This window comes from Centropristis striata, chromosome 9, assembly GCF_030273125.1.
Source record: "Centropristis striata isolate RG_2023a ecotype Rhode Island chromosome 9, C.striata_1.0, whole genome shotgun sequence".
Classification (NCBI taxonomy): Eukaryota; Metazoa; Chordata; class Actinopteri; order Perciformes; family Serranidae; genus Centropristis; species Centropristis striata.
In genome coordinates, this window is record NC_081525.1 from 32,007,351 (window position 1) to 32,020,711 (window position 13,361).

A 13,361-nucleotide genomic window follows, 5' to 3' on the forward strand; every position below is an offset into this window, starting at 1 on the left:
GCGCTCAGCCCGGTCCCATCATATACAATCAGGAGCGCTCAGAGAAAGTCAACTGAGCGAGAACAGAATAAGCCACCTGTGATTTGAGGTACAAAAGCCAGTATCACCCAGGGAAAAATTCAAGAGCAGCTTACCATTCTTAACAGAACAATTTCCAGCACCGGTGCAAGGCATTCAGATATCAGTTATTATACCTGACACAACAAATCAATTCTTCCCTTTTACTCTTTGTTATGTTCCCTCTGTCTCTCTGCCAAGGTGAAAAAGAGATTGCATGAGACAACAAAAGGACCAGCAAATGGAGAGAAGTGCAGAGGGAGGGTGAATGAACTGGCAACAGGGATTGGAGTGGTGTTTTCCTATGAGGCAACTTCAAATGACAATGCAACAGATGCTCACCGAAAGGCTGGCTCAGGTTAATAAACCTTGATTGTTGAGATAAGTCACGTCTCCTCCTAATGTCATTCGGAATCTCAATTTTTATTTTTTATTGGTTGCCGAGTTTTGATGTCATTAGATTTGTAATAGCTTCAATAAAGGTGTTTTGATTTTTTTTTTTTTACCAGATTTAGAACATTTGTGTTATTATTACGACTGTCAACATAACACATTCATTTTGATTAAGTCATTGTGGATAAAAAAATAGAGCATCAAAACAATTATTGCAAATAATCACGCTCTATAATGCCCCTATAATGTTGAACTGAACATTCAACCTGGATGGAAGCAGATGACAGAATGATGTTTGGCCAAGTGATGAAAAATCTACATTTAAAAAAAATGTCTGTCCTGTGCAGTTTCTGCAGATGGATATTACATGTCATGGAGTACTTCAAGCCTGAAATATCACCTCAACGCAAAGCACTTAGCAGCTAACTGGGAGGTTAGACTGAGGCATCGCCCCTGATGCTACTAGAAGCCACACGCGAAGAGGTGTTCACAGACAGAGTGAGAAAGTCTCTGACAGATTAACCGAGTCATTCCCTAATCGATTGCATTCGGCTTTAGGCCAATGTCAGTGATAGAGAGGGTTAAGAGAAAAAAATAATGTTGGAATATAAAAGAGATATTAAAGTCTGTGTCTTTTCTTAAATTCACTCATCTATCAAAATCAATTTGAATATTTTTTTAATTTGTCTTTCAGCAAATATTGAAACATGCAGTAACTTAAAATTAATTAATCACAAAGCATGTTATTATTACTGTAAAAAAAGATCTCTGCAAAGGATTTATGAATATTTATACATATTATATATACACTCTACAGCACCATAGATGTTATTATTAGCTGCAAATTAACCATTGTTAAAGTAGCCATATTGAGGGAAAATGCTGTCTTTTTGCACTGTGTGGAGCTGACTACTGTTGTACAATAATCAAATATGGCTGCATCCGTCGGTGAAAATCAATGATCATTTTCAATCAAATAAAAATCACTGCTAACGGAGCTGGAAGTGTAGTTGGAAATTCATCCTTCCTAGTAGCCTTAATCTGCAGTCGGAGTGAGTATTTGTGTCAAAGACAATATCCATCCTGTTCCTATCTCCCTTTAGTAAAAAGCAGTTGGATACAGTTGAACCCATCAAAGCAGCACAGCAGCCAATCACAAATCAAGATTTTAGTAACGGAGCAACACTGAGCCAATCAGCGCATTATGGATCCATTCTTTCCACCAATCAGGATCTTTAGTGAAGAATAGTGAAAGAGGCTAGTGAGAACACACATTGGTGTGCAGCATTAGGCCATTTGGAGCCATAAAGATATTTGGGTTGAAAATCTGCAACAAGACCTGAAAGCTCCTTTACAGAGATGTGCAAAGAGTCTCAAAGGTTGCGGGGGTAGCACTCAGAAACTCCATCCCTCTTTCTCTTCCCTTCTTCTGAACTAGCCATTACTAATCCTGACACAAAGGTGCTTACTGCTGTGTGGCAGATTTGGGAACAGTGCTGTAAGATAATATTTACATCACAACCAGGCTCCAAGGAACTGAGAGAGCCAGAGCGTTGACTGAGTTGCCAGCCGTGGGGCTGGTAGCCCAAAAAAGAGCGGTAACTACTGAGAGATTGTCCATTTGAATCATGAGCCAGCTGTAAAAAGAAAAAAAAATTCTGGGCAGGCTTAGGTGAATCAGTAAAGCTGCTCCCTACATCAGCAGCTACTCCTAAATTGTCCTTCAGTCAGACACCAGAACCCCGAACTCCCACGATATATGAATGATTGTACAAGGACGTTTCCATGTTGAAATGCATGTAGCTGTGAAGCTGAGCGTACAGTTGATGAATCTGAGCATGCAAGGATATAAAAACTTATTCCAAGGTATAGCTCTCTGTGTTAAACAAGTATCCTCCTCAGAGCCTAGTGGGCCGTTACTGAATGTGTCCGACTCGTTCAGAGGATGGATTCACAAATATCATAACTGAGCTATTAAATCTCCACCAACACGACATGGGTTTGTATGGGCGTGCCTTCCTAAGTGTGTGTGCGAACCCACATGTGTGCCTTTTCTACACGGTAACCATTTATCAGAAGGGGGGGGGGGGGGGGGGGGGTGATGAATGTCTTCCAGTGCAAAGAGGAAAAAAGGAACAGGGACCCTATCCAACTCTTTCACTCAATAGAATGAAGTCCACAATACGTCCCTCTGTGTGCTCAGAAGGACAGAGCTCCACTTCGACCTACAGTACCTTACCTAAGGAAAAAAACACCACAAAAGAAAAAGAGAGAAGAGGTCTGTTTTCATTTAGAGCACTCCCCGATATGACAGCCACAATGAAAAGAGTATGGCTTTAGAGCGCCGTAGCCTATAGGTAACAGCCAGACTGGCAGTGATCCTGGCGACGGTTGTCTCGTTACTTGTCTTCATTTCTTAGTTTGATTTGTGGTGTCAAGCTGTCACAGAGTAGACTGGCATCGCAGCACTCGCTGTCTCTCTTTGCTCTCCCTCAATCTTTCGTCTCTCTCCTTCTCCCCGCCTGTCGCCCTCTTCTTCTGGTTAGTTTCTCTTCTACCTCGGTTTCTTCCTGTCTTTCGACCCGCTTTCTCTCTGGTCACTCTTTCCCCTCCCTCCATTTACTATCCCTCCCTCTCTCTGGCCGTTACCTCTCGTATTCATTTCTTTCTCCATGTTTCTGTGTTCTCCTTTTCCTCTCTGGCAGAGGAAGTTGGACCAGTCTGGTCCTAATGAACCCCTGCAGGCTCCCAAAACCCCCACTCTGATTTCCTTAAGTGACTCTGGCAGGGTCTTAAAGGAGCCCTCGGTTGCTCCAAGATGCATTCAATAAAAATGTCAGATGAAAAGATTAGAAACTCCTTTTTACTCATGCTTTGATTTGCTTCAGCATCAGCATCGCATCAATGAAGCCCAAATATCAATCGGTCAAACAGAAGAATGAGCATGTAGAAGAACATATCTGTCTGTAATTTTTCACAGGATGGGTTTACACTCATTTGATCACCCAGTTAAACACACAAAGATCAACATACCCTATGCAGGACATGTAAGTCTACTACTCTCTGCACCTGGAGGTGTGTGACTGAGACACAGAAGTTACCTGCCGTGTTTATGAAGGCAAAAAAATCATTTTATCTCACTATTCATTTGGTTTGAATTGTCTATGAACTGCAAGTCTGTCTACGGATTTTTATTGCAGTCGAACAGAGATGTAAAAGTGCCCCCAGCATATTTTACATGCGTTATTTGATTTGATATAGTTTATTAATTTCCAAGTGGGGAATTACCCTCTGGTTTGGATGCAGGGTCAGTCTCATAATGTTTGGCCCCCGTGGGGGTGTATTGCTCAAGGTTAGTTAATAAGTAAGTAATGTCCATACAGCATAATTAAACCCGAAATATAACAATATTACTAACATAGCCGTAGGCCAGTATGCACACCTAGAGAGGCAATGACTCAGGTTCCAACTCTGCTTAACCGTTTGTTAGCATTTCAATTATGAATAAACCCTGTAAAAATAATCCTTACAATAATCATATGACTCAGTCATTGTTGAAAATGTAGTGGGCATCAAACAGTTTGTGCCTGTGGCCTCTGCTGTGTCACACCGACCCTAATAACATAGCAACACAGCGGCTCAACAACAATCAGCTGCTTTCTTTCCACAACAAATTGCTTCCCCCCATCGACATCCATTCTGTGTCTGGAATACTCGTCAAACAAGTGCAAGGGGTGCTCGTGATTAATCGGTTCAGAAAAACGACCCCCTCTTATTATTCCTGGCAGAGTGTAAACAACCCCTGCTTTGACAAGCCTCCCATTCTGCCCCGCACACTCGAGGGTATCGGCACAGTTCAACCGCTGTCAGAATGGAGTGTTTGTTGCCGCACAATGGTGGAATGAGAAAGCGAGGCAGAGAGGGAGAGCATGAGTAGCAGAGCGACAGAAAGACAGACAGCTGGCCGCCATGTTAAGTCGCTCTCTTGTTTCAGTCGTCTTATCAATCACTGTTTTGTTCTTTTTGTGGCGTTTTTAGTGGTCCAGTCAGACACAGGGAAATTCTAGCTGAGCATGCTGAGCTCCTGGTAAAGGTCCTGGGAGTGAGTGGGCCAACGCTTAGCTTAGCCACCAGTCAGCCTGACCTGCCTGACTGGCTGGCTGGCAGGGTGCAGGGAGTGCTGCCTTTCTTGTTTTTTATTTTTTGTTGTTTTTGATGACACACAGAGATACAATCTGACACAGCCACAGAAAGCAAAAGGTGCTTTGAACAAAAGGTAAAAGTGGACATAGTTATGCAGCAGCACACACAGACACACACACACCTAGTTCCCACCTAAGTACTTAAAAATGTGAGAATATATCAATAAAACACACCTCTGGTCTGAGACTGTCAGTCATAAATAAAGAGTATATATCTTTCTTTACAGTCTGTTACCCACTCCACCACACACGCTACAGTTCCATATGTCACTCATAAACTTGCAATATATATCTTCCCTCTCAATCACATGCATGCACACAAACACTGAGACACACACACAGTCAGCGGTGCTGCCATACATGCCTGATGATAAATGACTAAATGTTGGGGTGTGTTTTCAACTGCCCCACATTCGAGGCCTGTGCGCTCCTAATTTGATACTTATTCCATGAAATAGTCATGTTGGGGGAAAATGGATGTGGATAGAGACAGACAGTCCCATACATCATTCTAATTATTCTTTAATAAACCTCTTATAAGCCAAAGAGTGGCTCGCAGGTAACTACTGCCACCTAGAGTTCACGGGGAGAAATGCGTCCCCTCAGAGCTAAGGACGACATCCATGGACATTTAAATAAGAATGAATCCCACTAAGTGCCAAAGATTAATCAAAGGCAAAAGGAGAATGAAAGGTGGAAGAGTGCAAGAGAGACTCTGAAAGATAATTGAGTATATGAAACTGTATGTATTCTCCTCCTTCATTTTTCACCCTCTAAAATTCAATCATCAGGGGATGAAAATTATTTGGAGAGCACAGGTAGCAAGTAAATTCCTCCTTAATCACCCTGAATACACAATAATGTTTGACTCTGCTGTTGTAGGGGTTAGAAAACACTTCTCACATTTCCTGAGGAAATATCTGAAAGGCAGGCTAACCTCTAAATCCTTCTTCTAAAACTCCTTGGAAAACAGCTACGCTTTGAATGGCTACTCTTTACACTTTTATGGAAAGCTATAAGAACATAAAATTTTCATCACATTCTGCACAGATGAAATAGAATTTTCATTGAAGGCTTTCATAAGTGTGAGGCATTATTTATTTCACACAGGAAATTAACAGTATTTCCAGCAGTTGTAATTCATTTGCAGTCTGTGTTTATGTGTCTCGGGGTTTGAGAGAGTAAAAGAAATTGCTACGTGTTTGTTTCTATGTTTACGTGTGTATCGTGGCATCTGTTTACACTTGCCAGCACAGATTACTCCCCACAAATACCCCCCAACACAAACACACACACACATACACACTTGCACTCAAAAGAAAAAGGAAGTCTGGATTATGTTGACTCTGAGGGATGGACAGGCAAACTAAACTCATCTTGAAACAATTGGGGACAGAGCACAGAAAGAGAGGAAAGCTGCAGGAAGGGGTGAAGGGAAGGAGAAGGAGGGGTGAAGAATCACCACCCTAAGGGGAGCAGTCCAGCTGCAGTCTGTTGGTCTGTTGTCGTAATGCCCATTCACATACACACACTGAGACACAAACAAACCAGTGCCACGGTTGACCTAACCATGCCCGCCTCATTAGCTGCCAATCACTCTGCACAAGCCGTCCTAAAGGGAGGGGGCAGGAGGGGTAGAAAGGGAGCGAGATGGATGAGGAGATGGTAGTTAAGTTGCAGCCATCAATAATCGAGCTGCCTAAGCTCCTGTGTCCGCTGGCATCCCAGTACTAAACAGCTACACATAAAACACCGTGAATGTTGGCAAACAAGGTTTCTTCCTGCTCTCTTTATTCCGTTACACACTGAATTGGTTTGTTTTTTGTGTTTTAAGCAGTACTCCTCCATGCCTCTCCAACGAGATAAAAAGACAGGCTGTAGGCTGGAGCTGGTTTGGTAGGCAGATCAGAATGGCCAACCACACACAAACACACTACAGAGGACTATTCCCAAAGGGGAAAAAGACCACAAATACATAGAGAGAGTACACACTTTCAGAAGAGACACAGAACCACCCTCAGTCACATGTGTTGGCTTTCATAGTGAATATGTGTTTATTGTGCAGGCCAACACACTCACACGGTACCTACAATACGCGCTCATTCAAACACCACACACAGACACAGCACCAGTCAAATTCAGATTCACACACACACTAACTCATTCATTTACACACGAGGTGCACACGCTCACACACTGACTGTGGCCCTAACAAGCAGGCTGACCAGCCTTTGAGCTGCCGGCAGCCTGACACTAGAGAGACAGCTTCTCACACACCAGGCAGGTTTCTAATTATTCATGCTCACTACAAACACTTGTTTCTTCTTATTTAGAGTTGACCAGCTTAAGCTTTTCTTTTTTCCTTTTTTTTTCTACACAAAAAAATGAAGTGAGCCAGAGCCTGTAATGAGGCTGGGCCTCAATCCACCAGTCCTTGTGTTGTGGTCCACGGACACCAATCAGGACCCCATGAGAACAATGAATTATGCTCTTTCTCAGGTTCTGTTTAAGATTCAAGGTGTATAGCATTTAAAGAAATCTTTTTTTTGTGTGTGTATATATTTGTCTTGTCCTCGCCCCTCACCCAACAAACCTCTAGTCATTTTTTTTCCCCCATTTTCCTCACTCCATTTGACGTTATTTGTCATGCCAGCTTACAGCACATGGGCCCTGGATAAACTTGAGAGAGGAGGGGGGTGCAGGGGTGATAATGCTGTCCCATTGCTATATATTGCCATTGAGTAAATGCACTCCTTATGACTCCCACTGGATTTGGAGACGGCTGCTGTTCTCTTTGACCCATGCACCCCAATTTTAAGACACCACCACGTGTGAGTAGAATTTAGTAGAAGTAGAAGAAGTAAAGCCCTTATTATAAGGCAGTTCCTGAGCAAAACTGAATGTTTTCATTATGTTTCCATCATATTTTCGTTTTGCTTTTCTTTATTATTTTACTGTCAAAAGACAAAAGAAAACTCTCAATGAAGCCCTCAAAGCAAAAGCCTTGGCACTGACAATACAAACCACAGCCTAAGCAGACAGTGCGTGTGTTCCTGTGCTTGTGCGTGTGTGCGTGTGTGTGTGTGTGTGTGTGTGTGTGTGTGTGTGTGTGTGTGTGTGTGTGAAGTGAACATCACGGCTCAATGAAACGCCTTTCCTATACGAGACACAGATGCTGTCTGGGCTGGTTTAATGAAAGTGAACGTCTCGGGTTACGCCATTTGAGCAAGTGTGTGTGTGAATGTGTGCGCGCCTATGTCGTGCTGATGTTTTGAATGTCAATAGGAGGTAAAACTTGTGTTGAAAACCCAGCTGAATTAAGATAAGGATCACACAAAAGCCCGTCTCTCTCTCTTTTTACCTTCCCTTCTCTCCCTTCTTTACTTTCTTTGAGCACAATGCGCCTGTTTGATGCCTGGCCTTGGTTTGAGAAGCATCACTCTTGCCTTCTCTGTTTTCACCCCTGTGACAAGCTATTTAGCAGGTGTGTGCTGGTCTGTGGGTTGTTCCTCTTGAGTATTCCTGTTTGTTATCAGTACATTTGCAATGATTTCTCTTTGTGCTTGTCTGCTTACAAAGAACCGGTGTGCTGTATCTTGCACAGATGTTTTTTTGTAATGGAAAGATAGCGGCGATTGTGTCCTCTAATCACAGGAGTTTGGAGTTGCACTTCTTTGAATAGCTTTTCTTTAAAAAAAAAAAAAAACAGTGGCATTTTTCTGGAGGTGCAATCATGTTCCTTTTCCTCCCCACCCTCCTAGACGCACAAAAAAATACAAATACAAAGGGCAGGATTAATGTCATTTGACAGTTTCTTACATATGATACCATCTAGCTTTTAGGTATCCGACTGGCTTTGAGTTTACATAGGTTGAACTTTCATTTCCTGGCTGCAAGTTTGCATGTCCAACAACCAACTTTGACGTTTTAAAGAGTAAGAGAGGAAGACATTGTCGGAACAGCAGTCTGGGTAAAGCCCCAACGAGGCGTGGCATACATAATTCACAGTGACACCAATAAGGAAACCTGAGAGCTGAAGTCCACAAATTCAAAACAAACCTGTAAGACCTAGATTGTGTTTCAATTCCTGACACAATTTTTAGTTTTTTGGGACTCAGGGGGGTGACAGAAATAAAAAAAATAAAAATGGTGAAATTCAGTGAAATGCATTCAATTTACCACAAAATGCTGTAAAGTGATCTACTAAAAAATTTAATTTGGACCTGAGGGCTTGCCATAGGGTATCGTTTGTGGCAACCAGCCTATGGGCCAGGCTGCGCGTGGCGTCCCTGCAGAATAAGAATGAACGTCGTCAGGCTAAAAAGTGGTAATAAAGTTATTTTCAGGCTTGACAGCGTACGCAGTGAGGATTTGAGAAAGGGTCTCTTTGCTTGCAACTATCCCTTGACTAATCAGTTGAATTTTGGAAATAAATGATTGTTGCTGTAAATGTTGCGTGAAAGAGAATCAGGGTTGTGTGTGTGTTTGTGTGTGTGTGCGTGGGATGTTAATTGATGAGAGTTATAGAGAGCTGCTAGGAGCACAAGGGGGATCATTACTGCTGGAGTGGAACAACTGCATTCACGGCTGTTTGGCATGTCTCATACACACACACACAATGCACACATACTGTCACAGTGCACCAGCAGTCAAGAAGGAACACCATCCTTGCTCGCCTTTTGTCATATAGTACAACTGCTCAACCACAAGAAAAGTGTCGGGTAATTATAACACCCTAATTCCACGATGACTCCTCTGAAAACACCAACCAACTATCAAATGCCACTTTTCTGCAAATCAGAGGCTTTTGGAAAGATTTATTTTGGGTTGTCATGATGGGGGAAAAGCAAACAATTATCCCAAAGGCATTTCCCATCCTTGAGTCAATTTGTGGGAAAGGGGGGGGTGAGGCTCGCAGCCACTTTGGGTTAAAGGATTTAGGTCACGCTTTAACTGACTAGCTGACATCAGAACGGTGAGAAAGAAATCCTGGAGTGGACTCTGAACTCGAATCCATCTCCAGAATGACTGACACTTGAGAGACTGACTGAGAGAATGAGGGTTGGGTGTGTGCTAGTCAACCTGCCGTCCTGACCTATATTTTCCTACCCTGAGTGTATGTGTGTGTGCCTTTGTAAGAGGAAGAGAGATCTTTGTCTCATCTTATATGAAGCTTTGAATGCATGCATTTCTATTTGTATGCGTGGGTGTGTATGAGTGCACACATCCATGTAATTGTGTGTGCATGTTTGTGGTTGTGTAGGTTCCTTTCATTCTACATGGGAATGTGTCCCTGCTTGCGTTTGGAGGTGCATAAATACATACTTGAGACTATGTGGGTGTTTCTGTGTGTTTCTGTGCACCAGGGACGGGAGTGTGTAAGCAAAATCAGTGTGTGTTTATGTTTTCTGTCAGTGCGGGGCAACGTCTCCTTCTCTCCCGCTGATGCCACATTACTTCAGTTTAGGAGCCGCTGTCACTTTAGTAGCAGCAGAGACAGGTGAGACTGCACAGACTGCAGCCCTCATCGTTGTGACTGACAAACACACACACAAATAACGTGCCCTTAAGCAAATCTCCTACTGTTCTTCTGTAATTATTCCACAATGTCTTTTTAGATGTAAAAATATTATTATGATTGGCATAATAGACAACACACGAAACTGCTAAAATTACAAAGTACCAAATTAAAATGGGATGCACCAATCTGAAAAAAAAAGTTTTTATTTCTTTATTATTTATTATTTAAAAAATAAATCACCCACCAACAAGCTGGTCAAAAATCTTTACATGAAGTTCCACTTCAAGTGTAAACATTTTAAGTGCAGCAACAAATTAGTAAAGACTTGACCAGGAATTAAAATTCCAGTATATAGTATATAGTTTATAAATATAAAAATTAATTGAATAATTAGCTCCATTGTCACAGATACCCAAGCCAGCTATTTTAGCCTCTATAGGCTAGATATCAATATTGGTATCGGTGCATCCTTAATTGGAAAATATAACTCTCCTTTTAAATGTTGTGGTAAATGCACCTCTTGTCTGCATTTAATTAAATTTAAAATGTAATATTTGGCCAGCAACTGCAAGTAGAAATTACAAAGAAAAAGTGACAAACACACACACACACACACACACACACAGAGTTGTACCTCCAGTAGCCAGGGTTTGAGTTTGCGGTCCAGGATGATGTCAAAGCCCAGAACCTCAAAGCAGACGCTGTCGCTCCCTGGTGGCTGGCCGGGGCGACACATGCGATAGGCGTGCAGCACGTGGGGCTCAGCCACTATTATGGTCTTTACCACCAGCTCCTGGCAGGACAAACACAAAGAGAAAAAGAATTACCAAGCTGAGCTGAAAAAGAGGGCATAAATCTTTTTTTTGTCAGTTGCATTCCTCCTAAAAAGCCATAGGCTGGAATTTTTTATAGCAGCTGAATAAGGATCCTCTTAAACTGAAAATGGTGCAATTAGGAGTCCAGCTCTCTTTGCAGGTTGCAACTGCATACAAATGCATGGACTAAACTTTGGTAATGAAATAATCATGGCACATACTAGACATGTAAACTACTGTACAGAGAGAACTGTGTCTCAAGATACTGTCAGTTTAAAAGCCGAAGAGAAACAGAAAGTGTTCCTGGCACTCCTGAATTTCACTCACACACAGACTTTCACCAGTGTTGGTGGTGGTCCATCTGTGTGGCTAGTGGCTCCCAACCTGTGTTCATGTGTGTGTTTGCACGTATGTTTGCTGGCTGCTACCTGCCTCCCAACTCCCACTGTGAAGCTGGGGTAAACATGCTCACTCTGACACACATACACAAGCACACACCCTCTGCACAAAGCTTCCCCTCACCAGTCAAGCCCCATGCAGTGCTGCTGGCCTGCAGTTTACCCAGTCCAGTCTGACTGCTGGGTGCAGGAGAGGGGTATGGTGGTCTGGCCCTGGCCTGATAAGGCAGAAGCCCCCTCCTTTTTCTATCTGTCTGTCGCTCACACACCTCCATCCATCTGTCCATCCATCCACCCGTCTGACCCACAGGCTGCCCAGCACCAACACCTGCTCCCACTACTGTCGTTTATGCCTGAAGTCCCCGGTACTGCCTGGTGTGTTTGTGTGTGTGTGTGTCTTTGTCCCTGCCCCCAACACCTCCCTCCTTATCCTGAGCCCCCAGCACTGGCTACTGCCTTGCACTGTGCATGTGTGCCTGTGTTTTGTTAGCTTTGGACTGAAATGGTTTTATAAGCCTCTTTGAATTATTTTACCTGCGTACATTTGTATATTCATTTAAGCTACTTTATGTATGCATGTATAATCATGTATTTAATCTCTATCTCTGTAAGACAGAGTTATGGATAATATTTAGAGTTTAAATCTCAAAGATCTTACATATTCAAAGAGATCCACTACAACAATAATTGCAGTTGAGTTTTGGATCTGTCACCACTGTGTTACCTTATTAGGCAATAGATAGAAACTTAACAGAATTTTTTTTAAATGAAAAAAAATATTTTATTTTTCATGACAATTAAAAGAATCTCAGGCAAGCAACAACAAAATCCCCTGTTGAAAGGCATTAAATGGTTTGAATAAGCATTTATGTGCCAAGGAGCTTTAATGTCTTCTCTAATGACTCCAATGGTAGCATCCAAGTGGACAATGGACTCCTAAAAAATGTAGCATTTCACCGGGACCAGTGGTAGATGGCAGGGCCCGCTCTGGCGAGTGCCAGCCTGCACACATTAATGTGTTACGTTAGTTACAAGCCTACAATGTCGGCTATTACTTTTAATTTGCACTATCCAATCAAGCTTATATTAGAAAATCATAACACGTGCCCCATTGAAATTGATAGTCTGTCTTGTTAGACTGTGTGGGCTGTACAAATATTGTCAATTTGAAGATTTATCATCAGTCAGGTTAAAGTTGTTTAAAAAAATGCAGGGAAATCCAGCCATGCAGCAATGCAAGGAGCTAAAAATCAAAGTGTAACGCGATGATCACAAATAAAATTATCTCTGTTTTAAGTTACAATTAGGCATTGCATCTCCTGAAGGGGTTAAGAAAAAAATTTAGTCGGTAAACAACTGTTAAATTTACAATTTTGCTAGCCTATCCAAAAAGTGATGATACAAGCCAATGCGAGCCGATGAGAAAGTGCATCAGGTGTACTAAGCACTAATACCAAATTTTTAGGGAATCCTAAGTGGACAAAGCCTGTACTTTTTAATGCACTACTGACTACTGCATGCTCACTCTGATTCACACACAGACCATCTGCACTACGCTTCCCTTTACCAGTTAAGCCACACGCAATTCCGCTGGCCTGCAGTTTTGTCAGTCCAGTCTGACTGCTGGGTGCAGAGAGCAGTACAGTGTTCTAGCTGTGGCCTCTGTAACTAGCCCATTTGTAGTCAGACACTGATCTCAAAATTACACCCACATAAAAAAGCTACAGCTTTGCTGGTCAAACCATGGACACTCTGCCCCATACAGCACATCAATAATACCTCGATATGAAAGAGATGTCAGTGAAACATGGAAAAAAAACACATACACGATATTCTTAACCCCCACAGACAATCTTTTGGCAAACAAACTCTCTGACTCTCTGACCGTGACCGTTGGTGGGAAGAGTCAGGGCAGCCTGCTTGGTCTGTACAGGAACAAAATGTAAGAGGAGAGATGAAAAGAGAAGGAGAGAGG

General features: G+C 42.4%; 1 protein-coding gene across 2 annotated transcripts in view; it reads right to left on the minus strand.

Annotated features, from left to right (window-relative positions):
- ttll7 (tubulin tyrosine ligase-like family, member 7) overlaps nt 1-13,361 on the minus strand; it is a 77,776-nt gene that overhangs the window by 41,313 nt on the left and 23,102 nt on the right. For both annotated transcript variants that reach the window (XM_059340806.1, XM_059340807.1), the window contains exon 9: nt 10,808-10,966. In XM_059340806.1, coding sequence (XP_059196789.1) covers nt 10,808-10,966 — 159 coding nt within the window. The remainder of the gene's footprint in view (nt 1-10,807; nt 10,967-13,361) is intronic.